The sequence below is a fragment of the Schistocerca gregaria genome, chromosome 6, assembly GCF_023897955.1.
Source record: "Schistocerca gregaria isolate iqSchGreg1 chromosome 6, iqSchGreg1.2, whole genome shotgun sequence".
In the NCBI taxonomy this organism is placed as follows: Eukaryota; Metazoa; Arthropoda; class Insecta; order Orthoptera; family Acrididae; genus Schistocerca; species Schistocerca gregaria.
Genome location: NC_064925.1, coordinates 306,649,910 through 306,677,132, shown reverse-complemented (window position 1 = coordinate 306,677,132; position 27,223 = coordinate 306,649,910). Strand labels below are relative to the sequence as shown.

Below are 27,223 nucleotides of genomic sequence, written 5' to 3'. Positions count from 1 at the left end.
ATCTGTGATGGCCCCTCATTGCAGTTTTGTACATTCCCAGGTCACTAAGGCAATCTGCCAAGGCAGTCAGTTTCTTCCTTTACATGTTTACCTCTGCCCTAATCTATCAATTCCACTGTGTGGTTTCAGGTCCAAGGCAATAGCAAGGCTCCTAGTGAGACCTAGCCTTGTTCTCAGTTTCTTGACATTCTCCTCACAGCACCTCAACATTGACTTCGAACCCTCGCCGTTGTAGACCAGACCCCCCCCCCCCCCCCCCCACATGGTGACATGTTGCACTCAGATGCTTACAGAGAAGTTTTAAAACTCACCCACGGTGCACTGTCTCTACACCTGCCTGCCACACAGCCCAGTGTGTAACCCTGTGTTACACCACAAGATACTCCGGCCCAAGTCAGTACTGTCCTAGCTCCGTCTGTGGCTGCTGGCATGCTCTTGTGTTGCCTTCGGTTCGAAAATTGCCTATCATTTCCTCAGAGTGATGATTAGTTCAGTTCCCTGTACTGACAGTAATTGGTATTGTGCTGACAGACACACTGGGACAATTTAGTAACTATTCGGCATTTGCTATTCTTACCACACCACACTTAACACACATATCAACAACCACCTTTCTCTTCGATATCTGTTGATTTCAACACTATTTCATGTCTTTCATAGTACTTTACTCATTTAATAAATGTGTTGTTTCTCAACCATGTGTGGTCACCAGTCATCAGGCTGTATCTGTCATTTCTTTTGTAACTAATTTCATGAAATAGGTAGGGAAATATTCTTATGCTAGTGAGCCAACAATAAACTCTGGCAACTTAATTTTGTAATTGTTTACTACCTCATTCTGGTAGCCACGCATTTCGATGGTTGGTTGATTGGAAGAGGTAAACGGGGAGGGAGTCCAAACAGCGAGATGGTCAGCCCACAATCCATGGTGTCAGGAACTAGGGGAGGAACAGCACAAAGAGCACAGTTGAGTTCATATGTGGACAGGAAAATGGGCAAACAGAGAGGCATAAGATATGTCACAGCCACAGGAAGAGAGAGAGAGAGGGGGAAGAGAGAGAGGGGGGGGAAGAGAGAGAGGGGGGGAAGAGAGAGAGGGGGGGAAGAGAGAGAGAGAGGGGGGGAAGAGAGAGAGAGAGGGGGGGGAAGAGAGAGAGAGAGGGGGGGGAAGAGAGAGAGAGAGGGGGGGAAGAGAGAGAGAGAGGGGGGGAAGAGAGAGAGAGAGGGGGGGGAAGAGAGAGAGGGGGGGGAAGAGAGAGAGGGGGGGGAAGAGAGAGAGAGGGGGGGAAGAGAGAGAGAGAGGGGGGGAAGAGAGAGAGAGAGGGGGGAAGAGAGAGAGAGAGGGGGGAAGAGAGAGAGAGAGGGGGGAAGAGAGAGAGAGGGGGGGAAGAGAGAGAGAGGGGGGGGAAGAGAGAGAGAGGGGGGGAAGAGAGAGAGAGAGGGGGGGAAGAGAGAGAGAGAGGGGGGAAGAGAGAGAGAGAGAGGGGGGAAGAGAGAGAGAGAGAGGGGGGGAAGAGAGAGAGAGAGAGGGGGGGAAGAGAGAGAGAGAGGGGGGGGAAGAGAGAGAGAGAGGGGGGGGAAGAGAGAGAGAGGGGGGGAAGAGAGAGAGAGGGGGGGGAAGAGAGAGAGAGAGGGGGGGAAGAGAGAGAGAGAGGGGGGAAGAGAGAGAGAGAGGGGGGAAGAGAGAGAGGGGGGGGAAGAGAGAGAGGGGGGGGGGAAGAGAGAGAGGGGGGGGGGAAGAGAGAGAGAGAGGGGGGAAGAGAGAGAGAGGGGGGGGAAGAGAGAGAGAGAGGGGGGAAGAGAGAGAGAGAGGGGGGAAGAGAGAGAGAGAGGGGGGGAAGAGAGAGAGAGAGGGGGGAAGAGAGAGAGAGAGGGGGGAAGAGAGAGAGAGAGGGGGGAAGAGAGAGAGAGAGGGGGGAAGAGAGAGAGAGGGGGGGAAGAGAGAGAGAGGGGGGGAAGAGAGAGAGAGGGGGGGAAGAGAGAGAGAGGGGGGGGAAGAGAGAGAGAGGGGGGGAAGAGAGAGAGAGGGGGGGAAGAGAGAGAGGGGGGGAAGAGAGAGAGGGGGGGAAGAGAGAGAGGGGGGGGAAGAGAGAGAGGGGGAGGAAGAGAGAGAGGGGGGGGAAGAGAGAGAGGGGGGGGAAGAGAGAGAGGGGGGGAAGAGAGAGAGAGGGGGGAAGAGAGAGAGGGGGGAAGAGAGAGAGAGGGGGGAAGAGAGAGAGAGGGGGGAAGAGAGAGAGAGGGGGGGAAGAGAGAGAGAGGGGGGGAAGAGAGAGAGAGGGGGGGGAAGAGAGAGAGAGGGGGGGAAGAGAGAGAGAGGGGGGGAAGAGAGAGAGAGGGGGGGAAGAGAGAGAGAGGGGGGGGAAGAGAGAGAGAGGGGGGAAGAGAGAGAGAGGGGGGGAAGAGAGAGAGGGGGGGAAGAGAGAGAGGGGGGGGGGGGAAGGGAGAGAGGGGGGGGGAAGAGAGAGAGGGGGGGGAAGAGAGAGAGGGGGGGAAGAGAGAGAGAGGGGGGAAGAGAGAGAGAGGGGGGAAGAGAGAGAGAGGGGGGAAGAGAGAGAGAGGGGGGGAAGAGAGAGAGAGGGGGGGAAGAGAGAGAGAGAGGGGGGGGAAGAGAGAGAGAGGGGGGGGAAGAGAGAGAGAGGGGGGGGAAGAGAGAGAGAGGGGGGGAAGAGAGAGAGAGGGGGGAAGAGAGAGAGAGGGGGGGAAGAGAGAGAGAGGGGGGAAGAGAGAGAGAGGGGGGAAGAGAGAGAGAGGGGGGAAGAGAGAGAGAGGGGGGGAAGAGAGAGAGGGGGGAAGAGAGAGAGGGGGGAAGAGAGAGAGAGGGGGGAAGAGAGAGAGGGGGGAAGAGAGAGAGGGGGGAAGAGAGAGAGGGGGGAAGAGAGAGAGGGGGGAAGAGAGAGAGGGGGGAAGAGAGAGAGGGGGGAAGAGAGAGGGGGGGGAAGAGAGAGAGTGCCTGCACTAAGCTTGCCCATCCTCTTTTAGAATACTGCTGCGTGGTCTGGGATCCTTACCAGATAGAGCTTGTGGAATATATTGAGAAAGTTCAAAGAAGGGCAGTACATTTTGTATTATCACAAAATAAGGGAGAGAGTGTCGCTGAAATGATGTAGGATTTGGCGTGACATAATTAAAACAAAGGCATTTTTTGTTGTGGTGGAATCTTCATGAAATTTCAATCACCAATTTCCTCCTTCAAATGCAAAAAATAGTTTGTTGACACCGACCTACAAAGGGAGAAATGGTCATCATAATAAAATAGGGGAAATCAGAGCTCTCACGGAGAGATACAGGTTTTTTCCACACACTGTACGAGATTGGAATAATAGAGAATTATTGTGAAAGTAGTTCGATGAATCCTCTGCCAGGCACTTAAATGTGATTTGCAGGCTATCCATGTGGATGTAGATGTAGAGAGGATACTCAAGTGATCAGGAACCCAAAGGAAATAACCTAAATGAGCAGCAGTGTCAAAATATCAAGAGGATGGTGGATCATAAGCAATAAGCTGAATGCCAATCATTGAATCCACATATAACGAAACATGTAAGAGTCAAGGGACATTAAAGGGAAGCAGTGGTTGGAAGGGAGTGAGACAGGGTTGTAGCCTCTCCCCGATGCTATTCAATCTGTATATTGAGCAAGCAGTAAAGGAAACAGAAGAAAAGTTTCAAGTAGGCATTAAAATCCAGGAGAAGAAGTAAAAACTTTGAGGTTCGCCAATGACATTGTAACTCTGTCAGAGACGGCAAACAACTTGCAAGAGCAGTTGAATGGAATGGACAGTGCCTTGAAAGGAGGGTATAAGATGAACATCAAGAAAAGCAAAACGAGGATAATGGAATGAAGCCAAATTAAATCGGGTGACGTTGAGGGAATTAGATTAGGAAATGAGACACTTAAAAGTAGTAAAGGAGTTTTGCTATTTGGGGAGCAAAATAACTGATGATGGTCAAAGTAGAGAGGATATAAAAAGTAGAATGGCAATGGCAAGGAAAGCGTTTCTGAAGAAGAGAAATTTGTTAACATTGAGTATAGATTTAAGTGTCAGGAAGTCATTTCTGAAAGTATTTGTATGGAGTGTAGCCATGTATGGAAGTGAAACATGGACGATAAATAGTTTAGACAAGAAGAGAATAGAAGCTTTTGATATATGGTGCTACAGAAGATTAGATGAGTGGATCGCGTAACTAATAGGGAGGTATTGAATATAATTGGGGAGAAGAGGGGTTTGTGGCACAACTTGACAAGAAGAAGGGACCGGTTGGTAGGACATGTTCTGAGGCATCAAGGGATCACCAATTTAGTACTGGAGGGCAGTGTGGAGGGTAAAAATCATAGAGGGAGACCAAGAAATGAATACACTAAGCAGACTCAAAAGGATGTAGGTTGCAGTAGGTACTGGGAGATGATGAAGCTTGCACAGGATATAGTAGTGTGGAGAGCTGCATCGAACCAGTCTCAGGACTGAAGACCACCACCACCACCACCACCACCACCAACAACAACAACAACAACAACAACAACAACAACAACAACAAAACTCTGGTGAGGGAAGACCATTTAATAAAGCAGAGGGTACTATAGATGGCCATCAGTTCCACAGTAAAAATCCCCAACATGTGAGGCTCGTGATGGTGTTCCGTGCCAACGGAACACATGAAGGCATATCCTATGTGATTGATAGATTTACAGCCTTTGATGTAAGAAAAGACAGCATCCTGAAACTCCCGGTAAAGCGGTCAGAACACACACTGGATCCCAGAAGAGATCCATCCTAATCTGACACCAAGGAACTAACCACAAGAGAGTAGTTGGAAGAGAATGTGGGAAAGAGGACAAGGAGGATGAAAACTTAGACGAGAGAACCGAAGTGGAGCTCAACAGGTAAACCCATGAGAGACAACGCAGCAGGTGTGTAACATCCCAATGCCACAAAAAGAACAGAATACAAGGGGAGAGCAAGGGAAGAGTGGATAGAGAGAGCACATAAAACAGGAGCTGGGATGGCTGAACCTAAAGCAGACAGATCCCAACGTCAACTAGAAGACTAGTGACAGGGGTAGTTCGAAAGGCACTGTTGACTAAATGATACCACAATGGTGGACAAAGTCCAACAGGAGCAATGTGGAGAGGCAGCTTATCCATGAACTTGACAACCACACTCCAGAGGAGACAGAACTAATGCTTAACAAAGGCAGAGAAAAGTCTAACAAGTGGGGCAAGGAAGCGAAGGACATGAGTTTACTAAAACAGCCAACCTTCAGAATGCAGTTACAGTGCAACCAAGTAAGCTTGTAGTCAAAACGAAAACCCAAGATATGGGACTGGGGTCAAGAATCAGGTGTTGGGAGTCAAGACACAGTTCCAGATCAGGATGGACCATAGTACGGCGACAGAAATGCATCACCCTCGACTTAAGAGTAGAGACATCACTGACGGAAAGTAAGTAGGATGTAATGGTGCCAAGCTGTGTTACAGGCCTTACAGAGATCAAATAAATCAGCAGCCGGATGGTGTTGTAGAGAAAAGTGGTGCCGAACTGCGGTTTCCAATTGAAGTAAATGATCATTTGGAGACCATCCCTACCAAAAGTCTCATTGATAAGGAGACAAAGAGGTCCCAAGACCTAAGGAACCAACTGAGCCGATGAGCCACTACCTGTTTAAACAACTTGCAAGGGATATCATTCAGAATGGCTGGTAACTATCAAGGGATGATGGATCTTGCCAATTTGAAAAATAGGAACCATTAATACTGTCTCTTCATTGAGAGAGGGGAAAGTGCCCTGGAGCCAAATATGATTGAACACCTGGAAGAGAGACTGTTGTGGAGGACTACCAAGGCATTGAAGCAGTTTGTTACAGATGAATCAAGGCCAGGGGCTGAATTGTCTGAAGAAGAGAGGCCAGACAAAGGTGTCATTCAGTGTAAAGTTCATTGTGGGATTTCGTCTGGCAAGGGTAACACACAAGTGGTAAGCTTCAGCCTACTGTTTCTGGAGGACAAACACGGCTAGGCAGGAGGCTGACACTGATACAATGTCACAAAACGGGTTGTGAGGTGTTCCACAAAAACTTGCAGATCCATACAAAGGCTACCTGGAAGGGCAAGGCCCAGAATGGAAGACCGTTGCTGGCAATCTTTAAGAGTGTGGAGTGTAGCCCACATCCACGACATAGGGAGGATATGAAGTGTTCTCAACACACCCACTGCACTGTTTTATTAAATAACAGGTTTTGGCACGAAGACATTTGAAGGTAAGAAGACCAGTGAAGGATGGGTGTTTACTTGTGATGAGTCAGGAAACAATAATTACACAATCATTCCCGTAAGTGCAAATTAGATGTGACACACGAAAATTTCACCTAAGTAAGAACAGTCCTTGCACTATTTAGCTGGAGTAACTCTCAAACAAACTAAGCATAAGCACATGTTATGTTGTGTACCATTTTCAGCAAGCGAACAGTCAATCTGAATGAGTTCGTGTAGTAACCCATCTCAAAATTTACACAACTGGCAGTTTTGGTTTTGAATGTGTATCATTACTCTAATAATAGGAATAGTCTCCTGTATAAATAAAAAACACATTTTGGACTTAAAATACTTTAAGTGCTTCAAATACTGGAGATTCATGTAAATCAGCCTAAGAAACTCCCTCACAGTATTCAGTCTTGTCGTAGAGAAAATTGTATACATATTTTTGACAACACACTGTATATTATTTTGAGGAAATATAACAGTATAGGTACGAGAAATGTGGTGATATTTTAAGAAGCAGCCACAAGCCAGTTAATTTACTTCCTATATTATTGGCTAATTAAGTTAAATGGGTAATTACGTAAGTATGAAATTGTTATAATCTGCAAAAATAAGAAGAAATATTAAAGACAACAGTAAACTAGAGTATGAATGTGTGTTTCATATGGTCTGCAGTTCCCAATAACTCCCTCAAACAAATTGAAAGGGTAGCGTATATAATAGTACTGTGTCTAGAGCATATATTACAAGGGGGCAATGAGAAAGTTTTTGTTCAAAGGCCGTACACACTTGAATCGGTATGCTAAACAGGTCCAATTGGCGTGAGCACTAAGGCAATCATCCCACTGACACACCAGATGAAGGTATCCATTTGGTAAAACAATGTGTTCTGTTGTGTGAACAAGTCCATAATAGCCTGCTATGCATCCTCATCAGACAGTTATCATTGACACTTGAAGCCCCGTGTTAAGAGACCAAAGGCATGATAACTGCTTTTGCGAGAGATCAGGCAATCAGCTATCCAGCTTGTTTTTGTTTGTAATTCAGCACCCAGGGAATCCACTGGCTGCAGGCCTGATGGAAGCTGAACTCCTGTCAGATAATGTTGCAAGCTTATGCCGAGATCCCTTGCTAGTACACTAATAGTTATGCACTGGTCCACCCCAACAGCACTGTCAGCCCCTCACTTCTTGTTGTCTGTAATGGATGAGACTGGTCTCCCAGATTGACCAGCATCTTGTATTGAATCACAACGAGTACCTATTTTGGTACAACAATCCACAGCAGTCATTTTCAACAGATACGCTGCCTCATACACATCCTTTTTTCTGTGATGAATGTCTACCACTGTTTGTCCTTCAGCAAAAAAGGAAAGAGTGATAGCACATTCGTCCTGCTTGGACACATTTGGCAGTAACATCGCCATAGTTCATGTGTCCACATTTACTGCAAGCACACTGGAAAGATTGATGCCCCACATTAATTCCTTGTTCACATGTCAGTGCTTGCTTACTTTGTTACACTGCATACATGCTACAGCGATGGTCTTAATTGGAAACTTTTTGATTGCCCATTATACTTATCAAGAAAGTAACTGCAAGGATGTTTCACCCTCATTAAGGCAAAAATAAAATGCCACAATTTCAGCACTGGACTTCTAAAGCAATTAAAATGATGAATTTCTTATTTCCCTTAGAAATAAGTAAACAATTCAAAACCACAGTTCACTGTATACTTTACCCAACAGGATATCACATTGTACACACAAGCCTTTACAGTTCTTGATAAAAGAGAATTTAACAGTTCTGTGAGTACTGTTGCTATAATCACTTGGATACAAAATGGCAGCCGCTGCCAAGTTGGTGGTACTTTGTTTATTCAGGGCCTTGCTACTAGCTGCACTACAGAGACCTCTAAAAGCTACCATACAAACCATCAACTTCACTGGCACCTAGGTGAACTTTTAGTTCAAATGTATCACTCAAAATTCACCCAAACAGTCACCATTCATTTAGAACATATTGTTTTGCAAAATCATATTACTTTTAAAAAAAACATCTTTTGTTTCAGATAAAAAGGCAAGGCTGTACCATCATCCATAGCACCCTGCCAAGCAAAGCACTGTGGTGGTATTCTCATCAACTTCAGACTGGTGACAGCCTTACCGTTTTTATTAAACTAACATCAATATTAGGGAAAATTTTAAAAAGTTGTGAAAACTGACTTACACTTCCTGTTTCTGCTTTCTCAATTTCTATAAGCTTCTCCCCAGGCTGCACTGATTTAACAAGTACATTATTCTTCTCAACACTATTGGCTCTTTTAAGGCTATTACTCTTCTCAGTGCTACTCTCTATTGAGTTTTGCCTGAAATTAATTAAATTACATAAAGTGCAGAATTTTCCAAACTGAGTCATTCTTAAATACTGTACACAATGATATTTTAGTGTTCATTATTGATTACTTCACACACAACAGATATAATTCAAAACACACAACAGCTCAGATTAATCACACTATGAGTATCTGATTAACTTTTTTAACCGACTAACATACCAATGCAACATATTAACAAGTAATTAAGAGTATTTTCGTGATGGTCAAGGTTCTGATTAGAATATTATGAATGTAGGAAATTGTTTTGAGTGTGGAAGTTCAGTATTTCTGCTTTATAATTTCTGAGCCAACATTATGACTTGAATATTTCATTACAAGTAAGTAAAAATTCAAGGTAACAGATTTGAAAAATCGGCAACAGCTCAGCTCTAACATTTACTCAAAGACAGCAGATGCTGAAATTTCAGTATGGATGAAGGAACCATTTCTTCCTGGGGGTGTGTGCAAAGAAGGTCTGCATCATAATTTGATACAACCACTGCCAGTGCAGAAAAAGGAAGATGCGTGGGCACAAAAAATTGCACAGAGATTTTCTCCAATTTCCAATTACGAGGTCTGAATGAGCTGCAAGAATGTCCAGGAAAGCAATGAACTACCGTATTTACTCGAATCTAAGCCGCTACTGAAAAATGAGACCCAAAATCAAGGGGGGCGGGGCGGAGGCGGAGGGGGGGGGGGGGGGGGGGGATTAATTCCGAATTAAGTCGCACCTGAAATTTCAGACTCAATTCAAGGAGAGAGAAAAAGTTTTAGGCCGCACCTCCAAATCGAAACAAAGTTGGCCCCTTATAATATGAGACAATTTAGGTCAAATGAATGATGATACAGCTAGAGTAGTTTGGTTCGAGTCTGAAGCTTAGCATTAATGCTTTACCAGGTAGCCATTGCTATGCATCAAGCGCTCCGTGCGTATTTATGCGGGTACCCTTCCTTTTTCACGTGTTTCGTGTGGTTTGAATTGATTGCTTATTTTTCTTTGATCTGGTAAGTGCTGTTCTCTTTGTTACATGTGTTTACGTCACTCTAAGCTGAAAATGCATTACTGTACTGTGTCATGCATTGTTTGTCGCATTCTGATAATGAATGTTTACGGCCTGTCGCCGCTTGCCGCATGGCTTGCTTTGGTGCACACTACCAACGGCTACAATTAAAAAAAAAAAACAACACAGGGAGGGGGAGGGGGGGGGGGGGAGAGAGAGAGAGAGAGAGAGAGAGAGAGAGAGAGAGAGAGAGAGAGAGAGAGAGAGAGAGAGAGAGAGAGAGAGAGGAATTGTCTCATTAGTGAAGCAATGGTAAGAGACTGCTATTTGTTTTTACTTAGACTGCTACATTCTTTGATAATGATCAACAAGAACCAAATAATAGACTGCGTATGATAGAAGATGTTCTGAACAAGAGCTTAGTGAAAATTTTTCTCTATTTGAAAATCTTTGCACACGCCTCTTTAGTACATTACATTCTGCACAGAAATTAGAGTCATCTGATATTTAAAAATCTAGTCAATTGCTGTGCTTCATTTCTGACTGTATCACTATTAGGCATAAGAATAATACGGATATAAACATGACACAATATGTGCATTCTTCCGCATTTGCTGTTTTCTCACTAATTTCGTAGTTTATTAAGCAGACAGGATTTAAATGAGAGAGCAGCAAACACAAAAGAATACATAACAAAATGTTTATATTTGTATTATTCTTATGGCGAAGATGTGATTCACAACTCATAAAAGTTCATATTAGCAACGATCTCTTCTCACAGGTAGGGAAAAATTCAGAACGTAGTTTCCCGTATTGACAAACATCCCAAACAGTCTTCCCAGTTGGATTTTCGTAGTACACTGAAATGCTGCGAAATTTAACCGAGAGAAAAAAGATGCTTGTGATATGCAAATGATTAGCTTTTCAGAGCATTCACACAAGGTTGGCACCGGTGGCAACACCTACAACGTGCTGACATGAGGAAAGTTTCCAACCGATTTCTCATGCACAAACTGCAGTTGACCGGCGTTGCCTGGTGAAACGAAGGGAGAACCGATAGAGGTACTCAGGGTACGCTCCGCCATACACCGTCAGGTGGCTTGCGGGGTATGGATGTAGATGTAGATGTGGATGTGGATGATGTTGTGATGCCTCGTGTAAGAAGAAAAAATGCTTACCATCATGTTTCCAACTTTGATAAAGGTCGGATTGTAGCTTATTGTGATTGCATGACCGCATGTTGCAGGTCCTGTACGGGCCTTTCTGGATACAGAAAATGTTCGACTGCTGCCCTGGCCAGCACATTCTCCAGATCTCTTACCAATTGAAAACTTCTGGTCAATGGTGGCTGAGCAACTGGCTCATCACAATAAGTCAGTCACTACTCATTATGAACTGTGGTATCATGTTTAAGCTGCATGGGCAGCTGTACCTGTACATGCCATCCAAACTTTGTTTGACTCAATGTCCAGGTGTATCAAGGCCGTTATTACAGCATGAGGTGGTGGTTCTGGCTACCTCAGGCTCTATGCACCCAAATAGTGTGAAAATGTAATCATATATCAGTTCTAGTATAATATATGTGTCCAATGAATACCTGTTTATAATCTGCGTTTCTTCTTGGTGTGGCAATTTTAATGGCCAGTAGTGTGTATTCGACGGCAGGAGTTAGTTGTGGTGGCACCTACCAACATTTTTCAGAACTTCCACTTACTTTTCACTTGATTCTAAGCCGCAGGCAGTTTCTTGGATTTCAAAAACCGGAAAAAAAGTGCAGCTTAGATCGAGTAAATACGGTAATACTTCCAGTAAAAGTAAGAGATACGGCGGAATTTATGCAAAGGGGAAATCCTTTTCATCATAAGGGATGGAATGCACCATTGAATTGGAGTGGGGAGGATACCAAGCAGTTTGCGACATATTCCTTATCTTTGATACAATAGTTAAGTATAATTTTTAAGTACATTTTGGACTGCATGGGATAAGAAACAAGCATTATTTGAAGAGAACGAAATTATTAGTTTGTGATTACATCAGCCACTGAAACAAGTTAATAAATGGGGACAGCATCCTGCTGTCTCAGAATCAAATTGTTATTCACTGAAGGCTGTTTGATTGCAAATGTAAGATAATTGATTTTGGCAGTTGAGGAGGATGCTACTTCTCCAGTAAGCTGGACCTCCAGATCATATTACATTTTAAGTTGTTTGGAGCAACAATACTCACATCATTAAATACACTTAATTGTGCCATGCATTTATAAAAATAGTATGACTTGCTTTTGTAACATTTATTAATAGAGTGTTTTACTGTGATAATGCTTAAAATTTCCAGTTTTAATTTCCATTCTGAAACCCTCCCTCCCTTTTCTGCACTGCATGGCTACTGCTCTTTAATAAATTGTAGAAAAAAATTTACTTTTTCTTTTGTAAATGTCTTGATTAACATCATACAAGTAATATCTTCAGAATCATGGGACTATATTGTGTTTTTTTTCCAGATTCTGTGTGAAAGTATAGATCTCTTTACACTGTAGGACTACTGGGGTTAAGTTACAGACACTCAAGCCATTGAGGTGGGACCAGCTGAACATTTTCATCAGGTCATGCTCTTCATGCAAATGAAGACTACCTCCCAAATTAAATCTAGCTTTGCTTCAGAACATTAAGTATTATTGAAAATAAAAATATACTGAATTTAGTTTCACTGCTTCTTAGAACATGTTTCCAAAACACTAGATTTTCATGAACTTTTAGATATAAGGGAGTTTAGTGAGTTAAGTGGAAAGCCATAATGTTTATCATCTTTTGGGGAAATATGGAGCTATCTTGTTCTTCCTTTTGTAGCTGTCACTATGGAGTGGGGTAACTCTCCTGCCCTCTGGATAACACTGGATAACACACATATTGGTGGCTGAGAACACATTGCAGTGGAAGTGCATTTTCATGCTTTATTAACTGATTAATTAATATTCAGGACATGTAATGCTTTGTACGAAGCAAATCTATAGTTACATTTGCAATTCATAATGGGATTTCAACACTTCAACAGGAGACGCACTGCAGCACCATCTTTGCACTTTTGTCAAAGAAATCTCTTTATTACATGCTGTGATCAGGTTCAAACCACTCACTCGATTAACCCTTTTGCTTCTGTGGGTGTGTGTACACATCTTGCTATGCCATTTCTCCAGGTGCTGTTGACATTCATGTCTGTACCAATTGGGTTTTCGTACAGGGCTATGGATGTCTGTATGCATCCTGAACTGCCGACCTCTCACTGCTGTGGATAAGTTACTTCCATATCTCCGTGAATTAAAAAGTTTTGAGTATTTCTCAGAAAACATATATACCTCATTGCATGTTATCATTTGTAACAAAACCTCTTTTTGGTATCTTAGATTGTTTATGAGGTTTGACGATAGTAATGACCACGACTCACAATGCCCAAGGCCAAGATTGAGTGCATCATACACTACTATCCTTTGCATATAGAACCTGATAACTCAAGTACGAAATGATTTATCATTCTGCTTTCAATTTTAAATGAAATTTCAATACCTTACCTTTGTTTCATTCACTGGAATGTTTGAGCTAACATCAGCCACAGATAATGTTTATACACTGTATACACTAAAATTACGTGCAATGTTTTACTTAATTTGATGCAGTGCAGTATGTATGATGGGTAATGAAAAGAAGTTCAGTTCTTTATAGAGTGAAGATATTGGACTGGAAGATGTGCAAAACTATTTTTTCCCCCTGATAGTTCTCGAAAATCTGTAGTAGGTATTTCACATTGACCAGAACAGTGTCTCTTAGCATAAATATCAGCATTTGATGAGCAACACTACCCTAACAAAAGCTGCCTCAGAATAGAATGCAGACCGCATATCTGTAGAAGCGAATGGATTAATTAGATCATCTTCCTTTACTACCAAGTCCCAGAATAATGATGCTGACACTAGAATTTCAGCTTTGTCCTAGCAGAATGGCCAGCATTGACACCGTGATCTGCCACAGCCTATTTATCAGGGACACCGAAGGTACTTCTGGCTCCTACATTCAAATTAAATCAGCTGTGTCAGAGTACTGCATTGTACTGGCTACTCTATTCCGTGTGGCAATGTTGAAGATCTACTGCCTACTACTTCATGCTGGTGCATGTTAGCGATGGAAGCAATGGAAATTTGTTTAGTGGACAATTCATTTACTAGAGATATTGTTTCCAATCTGGACAAAGCACAATTCAGCAATTTCTTGCATAAACTCACAAAGGCATCAACAATGAAAATGTGTCCAACCACTGATACATTTCATGCAAAGATCTTTCCCATCGAACAACACTGCTGGCCCTTGTGTATTCTGTAGCAGTAAGTGGAATTGCACAGCTCTCATGTTTGAATCAATGGATGACTGTTGTAACTCCCTCTTAAGATGGCCAAGAGAGTACATGGCAAAAATAAAAAAGTTGAAAACATCGAGTTGCTACAGCTGCTTGCACACAGGGAAAAATAATGACCAGCTTAATAAAGTCCAGATTCTATGAGAGGGCTCAAACATTTGAGCTTTGGGTTATGAAGAATCCAAGCAAGCAAATTAACATTTTAATGAAATTAACAACATAAAAAAGAAAATAACGAAAAAAGCAATAGAAATTGCTGCAAGCAAGAATAAGAGTAAATATATGCACTTTATACCAGTAATTACTTGATTAAAGACCACTGGCACACAGAAAATAGTAAACAGAGGAAATTCAAATAGTCTGCAATAGGACAAATTGAAAAGAACCCTAAATGAGAAAGGTTCTTTACTCTCCACTAACAGCTGTATCACAATTACTTATTTTGCTCATTTCGCATTTGCCCTATCTCCACACAGGATACTTCCTGAAGATTCAGAAAGTGGTGGTCTCAAAAGTAATACATTCACAAGTTTGTGAGCCTTGCTCCAGATATTCTTGTTTTGAAAGTGTAATACAGATGTTTCTTTTCTTCACCCACGAAGCATAAATATGGAACAACCTACCTCCTGAATATCATTTAAAACCATTTTTGGGGAACAAATTTTTTCCCCTACTGGAATTACAAGATACATGAATTACGATTTAAGAATTGCTGTTTTGGGTATGTTTATTCAGAAAAAAAACAAGGATTTGTTATATTAAACAAAAATGATAGGGGTATAAAAATCTGTACCTGTATACTGATCCCGACACTGAAAGTGAATTTTTATCACCAATGGAGCCACTATCACTGTGACTTTCTGAAACTCGTGACCTCGCTCGCTTCAATTTTTGTGATAGTTCTTCAGCACCAATTGTAGTCTCCAACTGTTGTTTGATCTCTTCAAGCTCTATGAAGGAAGAAAGGAAATCATGGAGTCCCCAAGTATCTGTATTAAAGGACTATGAACAAGAAATAGAAGTATCCACTCATTGCGTATTTGTGTTACTGAGCAGTAGACAGGCACACGAGAGAGAGAGAGAGAGAGAGAGAGAGAGAGAGAGAGAGAGAGAGAGAGAGAGAGAGAGAGAGAGGAAGAAGATCAGTATTTGTAAACACATGACCCACTTACGGTTCTCAATGAGCCAATTCAATTCACATAGGCTAGCATTTTATATTTTGTACCTCACCTCCATCTCCTTCATCTGTGGCAGCCTCCTGAAGATGCTGGACAAGGAACTCTGCAAATGCACCCTTCTTTTCAAGCAACTCCTTATAAGCACCAATCTCAGTAACTTCACCATCTTTAAGAACTACAATGAGGTCTACCTCTGGCAGAAATGTTATACTGTGTGTCACCAGCACTCGTGTCTGCAAAACAAAGTCCATTTTAATGTTGATGCTAAACATGAAAATAGCTACATTCCTCTTAACCCAACCTATAAAGAAAAAGTTGTTCACTAGACACTCTACAATTTTACATTTTATGTAATATTACTAATCACTTCAGTATCAGGAAATACAGGAGAAACAAATGATAACCTGAATATTTCATAGTAAATTAGGAAATAATATTAGTGCTAATTTGCCCATTATTGGATTAGTGAAGAACAGAGTGATGGGAAGTATTTATTAACAATACTATCATATTCTAAGGATTAGAGGTAGCAGGAGCCAAATATGTTCAAACAGCAACCTATCACAATTATCACTAACCTACATACCAGCTGTTCACTCTATTCACTATAATTTGTCGCACTCTAGATTTGATGTGCCTGTCTGCCACTCAATGCCTCCTCTGATTGGCAAGACGTGATCTATCGTTTTTCATAACATTGTTATTCCAGCCCAAATTTTCCACTGTTTCCTTTTTGTAAATTATTAGTTTTAAATATTGGTAAGTTTATTTCCTCTGTGTATGTGCATAATCACTGAAGCACATTAACGTAGAAACAATATGGCTACAACACTGTCAGTGTATTAGCACACCTAACATTGATAGTGACCCAGAAACAAATGAATATCAATCCAAAGTTACACATTTGTCTACAGACTATTTTTTTAACATCTACTCACATCACTGAGAAGGTCTTTACATAAGCAGTTTAATTAGTATAAGACATTCATCACCAGAAATTTCACAATGAAACTTACCTTCTTTTTCAGTAATCCTGTTGGTCCAATAACATTTTCAAATATGTGCTTTCCAACATGACTATCAACAGCACTGAGAGGATCATCTAGAAAATATATATCAGCATTGCTATAAACTGCTCTAGCCAAACTGACTCTCTGTTTCTGACCACCACTCAAATTTATACCCTGAAAGAAGAAGAGAACATTTCTCAACTCTAACAAACAGCTGTGCATCAAATATATAGAGAGAAAGAAATTTTGACTTATTCTGAAGTATACATTATGCAACACTAATCTCAAGCCAGATAAAGTAAGTACTGTAAAACTTCAAAACCCGCCTCAGTTCTTGACTTACCATGTGCGCAAGTGCGCTACATGTGGAGCCGCCTTATCCTGGGGTCTGAGTGACCTGCCTTTCTTTCTTTAACCCTCCCCAACCTATGCTCTCTCCTCTAAAGTAAGGAACTGTTAGTTCTAAAACACCAAATAATGTTCACACACAATACTCTTCTATGAGTGATGTCAGTATTTGAAACATTTCACATCTAAGTACTGGTCAGCACTTCTGTCTCATTTATTAGTTTTCTCAATATATTTTTTCCTTCAATGATGCATATATGTCCTTTTACTATTTCTGTCTTTTTTCCTTTTAGTTACTCGAGAAGATTGATGCTTTTGTTAACTGAATGTCTTGTTCCATCTTTTATCAGTTTGTATCAGTGTGCATGTTTAATTCATTAGACTTACAGTTCACTCTAAGCAGGGCTTGCGTTCGAAAGGTACTGACTGCTAAATGTAGAAACTAAAAGAACATCACAGCTTGGGAACAAGATAGTGAATGACTTATTTTCAGTAACAAAAATATGATCATTTGATGTAAAGGAAACTAGCAAAATTTTAAGACCAAGAGTAACTATAAGATTAGTGTAACATTGCACCTGAAGAGCAGAATACATTGAACATGAATGACCCACATTCTGAGATATTATCGTACTTTTTATTTGCTTCCTGTAATAATTTAGTGAAAAGTAGAAAATTACTTTTAGGAGGTGATTATCACTGTCTACAGCTTTGCAGGAACACAGCTCCCATTTTATCGATTTTCAGTAAAGACTAAAAAATGACAACTGCAGAATCCAACAAACTGACCCACTAAAAAGTGTTTGGAAAGTTATGTGGAATTAAAAAAATTGTAAAGAGGGCGTATGGAACCTACTACAGCCTTAAGAGTCATATATTCCTGTTGCCATACTTAACTTGTAGTGGGAAAGCTCTAACAGAATCAAATAATTTGGCAGTAAAGGTGACCACACCAAATAGCAAAAGTGTTGAGTAATCGAAGTCTTGACATAAAACAGAAGGAAAGTTTGCTAGCTTTCAAAATACATCCTTCCTTACTCCAGCTAGAGAATGGATTCATTCCTAAAGATAGCAACATTTCCTTCTCTTTTATGTGTGCCTGCTAACAACAAAATGCTTCCACTGTTCAGGAGATGGTCTCCTTTATCCTTTACTTACTAAAATATGATGTACAAGGACTCCAGGGAAGAGTGGTTGGCCAAAGCAAATCTTGCATCACGGAAGGAAGTAGTGTACAGAGAATGAAAAGGATATGATTACAATTCAAGATTTTTTTCCCCCCTTCAAAGCCAGAAGTTTTGTTGGTATGATCAGAGAGAAACCAACATCAGCTACTCAGAAAACATATGAACTTGCAAGAAATTTAAAGACAATAGCATCAGATAACAACTCATTAAAACATGTGTAGATAGTGACATGCAATGAAATAAATTCTCTCTCTGATGAAGTACAGTGCACCACATCTTTCACTGTAGTCAGCATTAACAGGTGAGCCTCCCTGTGGGAACTGAACGTATGTGCATAAGTGGTAGGGTACTCTTCTAAATTTATTTAGAATTCATTTCACCTATAATAAGTAGCACCATGATGATGAAGAATACACCAGATACTTGTCTCAGGGTGCAGCTGTAACCAACTGAATATTTTAACTGAAGTGCAATAGGGCACTATCTGGTAGATAAAAAGCTGTGCTGATTGTACAGATATCAATTAATCAACAATGCACTGAAAGTTATTAATTTTCTATGGACTATAGTCTACAAATTACTACATGCCGAATACTATGTGGCATCAGAACTGCTATCTATGGATTAGTAAACACACACTATCAATGAAATCATAAAATAATTGATTAAAAATTCTTTACCAAAGATACAATAGAATTTGAAACTAATAAACAGTAATAACAAATAAGTTATCATTGCAACATTTCATTAAAGTCATAGATCCCAACAAAATGTAAGTGATACTTAGTACTGAAAATATATTGAAGTAATTACTTTGTCATTGCACTTTAGTGAAGATAAAACTTCAGTGAAAGAAGATTAAGTTATCCCTGGCAAATTAATAAAATAAACTTGTATGTAGAACAAAAACCTTACAATTGCAGAGGGTAATCCATTCTCCAAAACAGTGTCACATGACACTAAAGTGCTGAATAAAATTGATTGAACAACTTGATGGTACAATATATGTACTATTACATTTGTCTTACTCTGACTGAACGAAACTAATTCATTATTGCTATGAAGTGTGGTGACCGCTGTCATACTATTTCAAATAACAAAACAAGAAACAGTTAAGGAATAATAAGGACAAGAAATTTTCAAAATAATAAGCTTCTCATAAAAGTAATAACTTTATCTAACCTGCTGCTGAATTTCAAATAAACCTTACCTTTTCTCCAATTTCTGTCTGATCACCACCCGGTAGCATCTGAAGATCAGGTTTAAGGGCACATGCATCTACTATTCGAAGGTATGAAGACTGCTCTAAGGATTTACCAAACAGAATGTTGTCCTTCAAAGTAGCATTCTGTATCCATGCCTGCTGTGGTACATAAGCAATTGAACCCTGCAACAGTAACATTTATACAGTAGTGTTCGCAAATAAACAGTCACTGGAACAACTATGTACAGCAACTTATTTCACACACTGCTTTATCAATAAATGGTAACATTTACCTTGGTGTTAACCCTGCCAGTAATTTTGTCCATTTCACCAAGAAATGCTGATACCAGTGAACTCTTTCCTGAACCAACAGTTCCAACAACAGCTACCAATGAACTCTGTTTGATTTGCAGATTAATGCTTCTTAATACTGGACTTTCATCAGGGCCCCAGCTGAAGGTACCATTTTCCATGACAAGAGGATATTCTGCCAATAAAAACAATAAGTCACAATTTAAGAAAAAAAGACTTAAATTTTTTGATTACAGTTCTGTTGACTGCTGCTGCTGCTGCTGATCAGTTAAGGCATAGAACACACTGCCACGCACAATAAATTATGAAATTATGGAAAGCTACAAGTGACGATCCCCTCACTAAACATTGCAGGAAGGGGGGGAATCTGGACAATGACTGATCTGGCCTTGTAATATTAGCCAGCATGCCAGTGTTGTGCTGTTCCTGTGTACAGCTGAAGTCAAGGGTGAAACTAAACCAGTTATTTTTCCAAAGGGTCTGCAGCTCAACTGCATGGTTAAATGATAATGGCATTCTCTCTCATGTAAAATACATGAAAGGGGAAGCTGTGTGTTAGAATTTTGTACTGAGCATAATAGAATAGTCACTAACACATGTTTTAAAAAATCACCTATGGTTGTATACATAGAAGAGATATGGGACACAGGAAAATTTCAGACAGAGTATATAATGATAAGCAAAGATTTCTAGAACCAGATTAAGAACTGTAAGGCATTTTCAGGGGGCAGATGTGGACCCACCCCAATACTTAGTGGTTTTAACTCCAAATTTAAACTGAAGGAAGTGTGTAAAACGAAGTACGAAGGCCAAAAGACAAGTGGCTCAATGGAGTGGAAGTAAGTACTCAAAAAAGAGAAGGCTACATAGAAGTAAACAGATAGGTGGCAAGAATTTCTTTGGGTTTTCTGAAACGTCCTTCGATGAAATTTTGCTGCAGTTCATACATTTCCCTTTTGAATCCCTTTATTCACAGCTTAATGCCATGTTTCATGTGTACTGTGCAATTATTGCCGAGTTCTGGAATGTATACCATGTATAGTACCTTCCATAAGAAACTACTAGGTAACCCTGTACATACATTATTCAGTCTACTAGTTGTGCAAATCTTACAAATTGTTTTAGTTGCTGTTTATTATTTGATTATCACTGATACAATTTTCTTGTGGTCACTGATACAAGTTTTGATGTTAACACCCATACCATTTTACCTTGATGAAGGTAAGGGCCATTTGTTGCCATTGGATCTAATATATTTTCCTAATGAGTTTGCATCCTAACTACCTGCTCTAAGCAGTTTTCTGGTATGTATTTAATATTAGTCGCAGATATCTCTTCACAACAAATAATCACAGAAGCATGATAGTCTCAACTGACTGTTGGGTGATTAATTCAGTCTACAATGGCATTATGATTGGGGAGCAGCTGTATGCGACACACTGGAAAGTAGTACCTCCACATTTTTTATGCAAGAACTTTTTATTCTTCATGTCCACATTTTTTTTGTCAACAGTCACCCTGGCAACAAACATTTCGCCCATGGAGAAACTGGTTTGTTGATAAAGTAACTGTAGAATGTTTGACTTTGTTGACAGAGGCACAAGCCAACCTCTGCTTGCACTGCTTCATTACTATCAAAGTTAAGTCCACATTCTTTAAGTTTTGGAAACAGATAACCACTGGATGGGGGTGATGTTGGGATCACTTTGAGGGTGATTGGTGGTGATGAACCCAAGGTGTCGCACTGACGCAGATGTTGCAGAGGGAGGAGAGAGAGAGAGAGAGAGAGAGAGAGAGAGAGAGAGAGAGAGAGATCATTCATTGTCATACTGGAGGAGAGGATGCTCCACCTGTGGATGAACTCTTCGAATTCAAACCAGATTACAGCAAGGTATTTCTCACACATGAACAGTTATGTCAAACACACACACACACACACACACACACACACTGCAGATAAATAAACACGAAGGGTAAAGATGTAGAATATTAAGAATGTTTATTTAATTTAAAACTCTTTAAGACCTTTGACATAGAAAATTTAGATGCATTTCTTTTCAACTTTCCCTCGTACTAGTGAGCTGAGGTTTTTACGGATTGGCCCTCCAATCTCACTTGTCTCTCTGAACACAGCCATGAAGTAATTTTGTGTTTTAGTAAACTTGGCATGAGTGAATTCAAAGCTCCTGTGCAGCACTTGCCTACTTCATTCTGCATTCAGAACAGTAGTTGTGTCTGTGTTGTGACAGACAGAAAAATGAAAAAATATATGCTGCTATGACATGTTCACAAGGCAGTGATCAAGCACCTAAGATGTATTTCCATAGATTGTTTATATCAGAGTAGTAAGACTGCAAATTCATGTTAACTGATGACTGACAGTAAAGGATCAAAATCCAAGTCAATAAACAGAAACAATAAAAAATCTTACCAATATAATACACCTAAATTCTAAGATTTTGGGTTCTTAATCTGGACACCATTTTTGAACCTAATATTTAGTTGGGTGCTAAGCTGTATTTGAAGTACTGGCTGGTATCTGATAATATTCGGGGATTATGGTCTCAGAAAAGCTGGTACCAGTGGTTTAGACTAATGCTTGAAAGAATAAAATAGTAATGGCAATTGAGTAGTGTAGGAAAAGGAGTAGGTGCTTTTTGAAGTGGTTGCTTTTTTCATAACCTACATGTAGAGCTAATTGAGAAGTAAGTACCATAACTATTAAATTGATTAGATTAGTTCTAGTTTTTGTTAGGAAACTTTACAGCAGTAACCAGCACTGGTTACTTCTGCTTGTTAATGTATATCTCTATTCTTTCCACGTGCCAAAAGGCCTCCCTTCATGATGGAAATGAGGGAATATGAGGTGATAATGGCTGAATGAATAGAACTCCTCCTATGTTCTAAATAATAGCACATATTTAAATAAATCCTATAGCCTAACAAACTTAATATGCTGAATCACTTAAGTTGTACTTACTGTCAGAATAATCATGTGTAACATTATTGGGGTCCAGTTCTTCACAATTCATGAACTTATTCATTCTCTTTATTGACACATTTGCCTGGAGATCAGAGATACACAGTTACTATCACACAGTGGCAAACACCAATTACAAATTAAAAATACTTCCAACTAATTTCATAACGAAGCCCCAAGTAATGAATGGAATGCTCTGAAATGTGCAGTTAATGCTCCCAGTTTCTGTACATTTCAATAGAAGAAAAGCATTTACACATAGATATTACAGATCGTGTCTTCTATTGATTTTGTTCACAGGCACGCACTATGATGTGGAACATGACGAGGGCCTTAAATATTGATATTTATAGCAGTCCATCATTTCACGGGAACTAGTACATATGAACTGTTTCCTGTATTGTTATTTTCAAGTTAAGGCAACAACTTTTTGATCATAAATAAACTAAGTTTTATTATGGATTATCACATTCATGAAGTACTAAGAATGAAGCAGTCATTACTCCAAAACATGAATCTGAACACTAGAGCATAGCTAAATATGATTGCAGTTGGAAATATATGGAGGGGGTGGGGGGTAGAGGAGGCACTCACACAATGTTTGAAAAGAAGTATACATAACATCAACGTCTGATAACACACAAAGATTTCCAACCATCAAGTTCAGAGACCAATCTTTAACCCCTTTCTCCTCCCATGTAACTGCTTTCCATACCCTTATTGAGCCATGCAACAAAAAGCTTGATCCCTCTTTCTCAGTTCAGATCATAGTCATTTTATTCTAATATCTGCTTGCTGATTAAAATATCACACAAAGAGTATATGGTTCTCTTCCAGTTTTAGTTTCTATAATGATTACAGGAACAATACACACAACAATAAATATTCAGAGCATCCATTCATCACTAATGGCTTCAACTTTGTAGCGATTGGTGGTATAAGTCATCTCCAGATTAATTATTTGAAAGTACTACTATTTTTATCCAATACTGTCTATTATAGTAAATCAACCAACCTTATCAGCTAATTATGTTTCATTCATGTACATAAAACAGCCAGAAGATTAGGAGCACCAGTTAATCACAGGTATAAACATGACTATGTCGCGGAGGGTAAGTGATGCACTACGAGACCTCTCTGATATATATGATGGCAGTATACCTTACTGGGGAAGACGCTATTGTTTCCCATCACTCTGTTGACTACACTATTATGAAAAGCATAGATTCAAACTCATGACTGATGTGGTGTCGAGTCACACATATACACAATAAAGAAAGACTACTAAACAGCCTTACTTATCATCATCATCATCATCATCATCATCATCATCTAATTGGACAGAGAAAAAAATAACTATCCATCCTGGACATCTAGTGCTTTTGTTCAAGGAAACTGTTACAAGCAGAAAATTTCGTAGCCACCATTGATACAATGACAATCAGTTATGACTGCCATATGGTATAGGAAGATCTAATTGATTCCCACAACAGAAATGAGTTGTCCTGTCAAGTGAAAGAAACTGCTTATACATTTGTAACATTGCTGGGCATATCAGGATGTACAGTCTTCAAGAAAAATAGCTGCTTTGTATGTTCAATGAGGAATATATGCAGGTGAGTAATGGTAGCAAGTTACATGGTCATGCATCTCGCACAACTGTGGTTGTTCCATTGAGACATACACTTCGTATGCATTATGGCAGGCCAATTTTATCTCTTCATGGTTAGTGTCTTTGGCATTGTGCTGTAGTTGATTTCACAAAAACAAAGGTGTCTGAACAGTGTTCAATCCGAGATTCATTGAGGTACATGTCAGACCTAACAAAGCACCATTTTCGAACTGCAGGAATTGTGTTACCTGTGTGGGATCATGGGAGGTCTCACACTTACTATCCCATAGTAAGCATTTTTATAAATAATCCTGCAGTGAATTGCAACTGCTTTCAAAACAAAGGTCAACCAATGTGCTATTGCACAAATGCGCATAATTTTCTGGCTGAACAGTGTATAAAATCTTTAGAGCTTACTTCTGTAATGTTCATCAATTCAATCAAATCGACAACAACATATCTAACCTATGACTTACCTTTAAATGTTTTGAATAGTTCAGATTTGAACAATTAACCAAAATTGCATACATATCTTGTACGTACAACTACAGGAAGGGAAAGATATGACTGCATAAAACAAAGTAAATACACAACTTTCCATGCATTTATTACTGGTGTGGAGTGGAAAAAAGTAACTACAATAAATATAAAATTTTTGAATGTACAATGAAATCTCAGTATAACAATAGTGTAAATAACAATAATACCAGTAGCAGTACAAAATAATTTATTCCTGCCGCAAATTCTATTGTTGCATTGTGAATGCATTTCAATTAACTGTCAAACGGTATTCCTGAGGATTGGATCTGAGTGAAAAGTTCAATGTCCCCTCCATCCTACTTACCCTCTCATTGTAGAGAGTTGAGTCAAGCAGGAAACATACCAGCCAGTTGTGCACTAGCCACTGGAGTGACTGCCGTTTTACCGTGTAGGAGTCCTTGGCACTGTACTTAAAAGTTTTCACATAAGCTATTGGATTCTTGGTAATTTCCCACCCTACTGTACTAGTCATGCTACTAAATTTGCTACGAGTCTTTTTCAAGGTTTTGATCCAAAAATGGCTTTGAAGCAAACGTCATGCACACCTGAAGCAGTTCGGGCTGCATTTGATTATCAGGAGGATGCTTCAAATCAAGATAACTGCACAACCTTGACCTAGAAGCCCCGTCTCAGGATTTGAAACTGACGATGATGATTTGAGGTGAGGGGTGTTCGACATTAAGATCATCAGCGCTCTGATGAAAAGTCAGCATGCTAATCTCATGGGTGGGGACGAAGGCTGTCCTCACATGCGGAGCAGTTTATAAGATTTAAAATTGGAAGCATCATGAATAGTGATATAGAAGATGAGTGTGAGAGCTACAAGAGTGACTGAGAAGGAATGGATAATAGGCTATCGAGTTAGGTGTGGATGACAACACAAACTACACTGAAAAGCCTTTACATTCAAGATATTCATGAACCACCTCTTCAAATATGATTACTCACATTATTGGACTTCAAGGGAAGGCATGGGGATCACAAATGAAAAAACCTTATTTTGACTTTTTATGACTTGCACGAAATGATGGGAAACATCGTTTGTCATACTAGTAATGAAATAGAGCACTCAAATCTTAAGTAGAGTGAGCCAAGATATTCATTTTTATACCCAACAGACATGACAGATAATAGCTTTCATTGATCTCGTTCATGAGTGGTATCTCAAAAGACGAAAATACTAGGGAGATAAGAAAAGCTGTAGATAAATTAGCTGCTTTTCAGAAAATAGGGGCTACGTTTGTAAGCCACTGTCTGGAGTACTACAGCCCATCAGAGTACTTGACAGCAGATGAAGCATTGCTTAGTTAATGTGGTCAGCATCCCTTCAAAATATTTATACCATCAAACCCTAATAAGCTTGGTCTAAACATAGATTAAATATGTGATGACAGAATGTTTTATTACATTTCAAGTATCCCAAGTACTGGAAAAGAATATATAGAAAGAGAAGTGTAATTTACCCATACTGATCAATGTGTAACAGGAAGCAGCTGAAATGTAACAACTTGTTTATTTCACATGAGTTTATACAGAAACAATCTGTGAGAAACCTTGCATTAGTCTGTACACTATGGACTACCAAATAAGATACTATTATCCATATTGTCAGCAGCCTCTGCTGGAACTGTTAAGTTGTTCTACCAAGACAATAAGATATTAATGTCATTTCATCCAATAAAGAATAAGAAGAGTAACCTAATGTGATCAGTGCACCACAAAGGAAGAATAAGAAAGAGTCAAACAAAACGGCGACTACTGAATTCCCTACCTTACTGAATTCTTCTGCTTAACGGAAGGTGCAGTGGCTGTTTTGTACAAACTTCGCAAAGACAAGTATACAAAACAAAACCAGAAGGTGGCCATTGAGGTACTTGTGTGGAATCTTTTTTTTCTTTTTGCCAAACCCTTAATGGAAAAAGGGATGCTCAAATACTGTGAGGCGAGGGCTTTTCGCGTGGAAACTGCAGACGTCATGGGAAAAGGTGAGGAGCCGCAGAAACAATACCCTGTCACAGCCAATCAGAATTTGCAAATTAAATTAAGAACATTTAACTTGTGTGATCCTTCAAAAGATGCAAATGGAAATGAATTGTGTGCCAAATGCAATAGGTACACTATACTCTTATCTATTCACAGAAAAATTATAGTTTTGTTTATATCATTTTGCATTTTTGTCAAAAAGGACAGTACTCTAATTTTGTGTAGGAATTTTGATATGGTTTTGAAGGCTACTAACAGCTAATGATTATACATAATTTCCACACAAAGGATTTTTGTGATTTAACATATTATTAAATAATAAAATTTATTGATACTAAGTATTATTATGCACTATATCTCTACACTAACTCCATCAGAAAGGGAGCAGACAGGATCTGATCCAACAGCATCTATTTCATCTCAAACCACCATACTACTTGACAGTTAAATGATAACTACACTACTGTTTGTAAAAAGTAAAACACACTGAACCAATGGTCTCTAACACACCATGTTAAGAGCAGATGTAGAACATCGGAACCATAGTAAGTGATTTAAACGGCAAAGAGGTAAAAGAATAATGAAGTGTCACTACACATTGCCAAGATCACAGGTGGAATATCGACATGAGAGTGTGTTTGAATGGGAAAGAATTATTAGTCTCCAGGAGGCCAGTCTGTCATTCCATGAAATTGCATCTTGTACAGGGCACAACACATGATACAATGAGGTGTATGTGGAACCAAAAGGGGGGGGGGGGGGGGGGTAAAAGTGTCGACAAAGTAAGGGACAACACAATGTGACCACAGCACAAGATGACCACTATCTTGTCC

General features: G+C 39.9%; 1 protein-coding gene across 4 annotated transcripts in view; it reads right to left on the bottom strand.

Moving 5' to 3' along the window:
• The window catches only part of LOC126277931 (multidrug resistance-associated protein 1), a 342,566-nt gene that overhangs the window by 84,729 nt on the left and 230,614 nt on the right, over positions 1-27,223 (bottom strand). For all 4 annotated transcript variants that reach the window (XM_049977512.1, XM_049977511.1, XM_049977509.1 and 1 more), the window contains exons 14-20: positions 22,256-22,340; positions 19,257-19,450; positions 18,970-19,146; positions 16,231-16,398; positions 15,267-15,447; positions 14,830-14,986; positions 8,484-8,622 (exon numbers count right to left, since the gene is read on the bottom strand). In XM_049977512.1, coding sequence (XP_049833469.1) covers positions 8,484-8,622; positions 14,830-14,986; positions 15,267-15,447; positions 16,231-16,398; positions 18,970-19,146; positions 19,257-19,450; positions 22,256-22,340 — 1,101 coding nt within the window. The remainder of the gene's footprint in view (positions 1-8,483; positions 8,623-14,829; positions 14,987-15,266; positions 15,448-16,230; positions 16,399-18,969; positions 19,147-19,256; positions 19,451-22,255; positions 22,341-27,223) is intronic.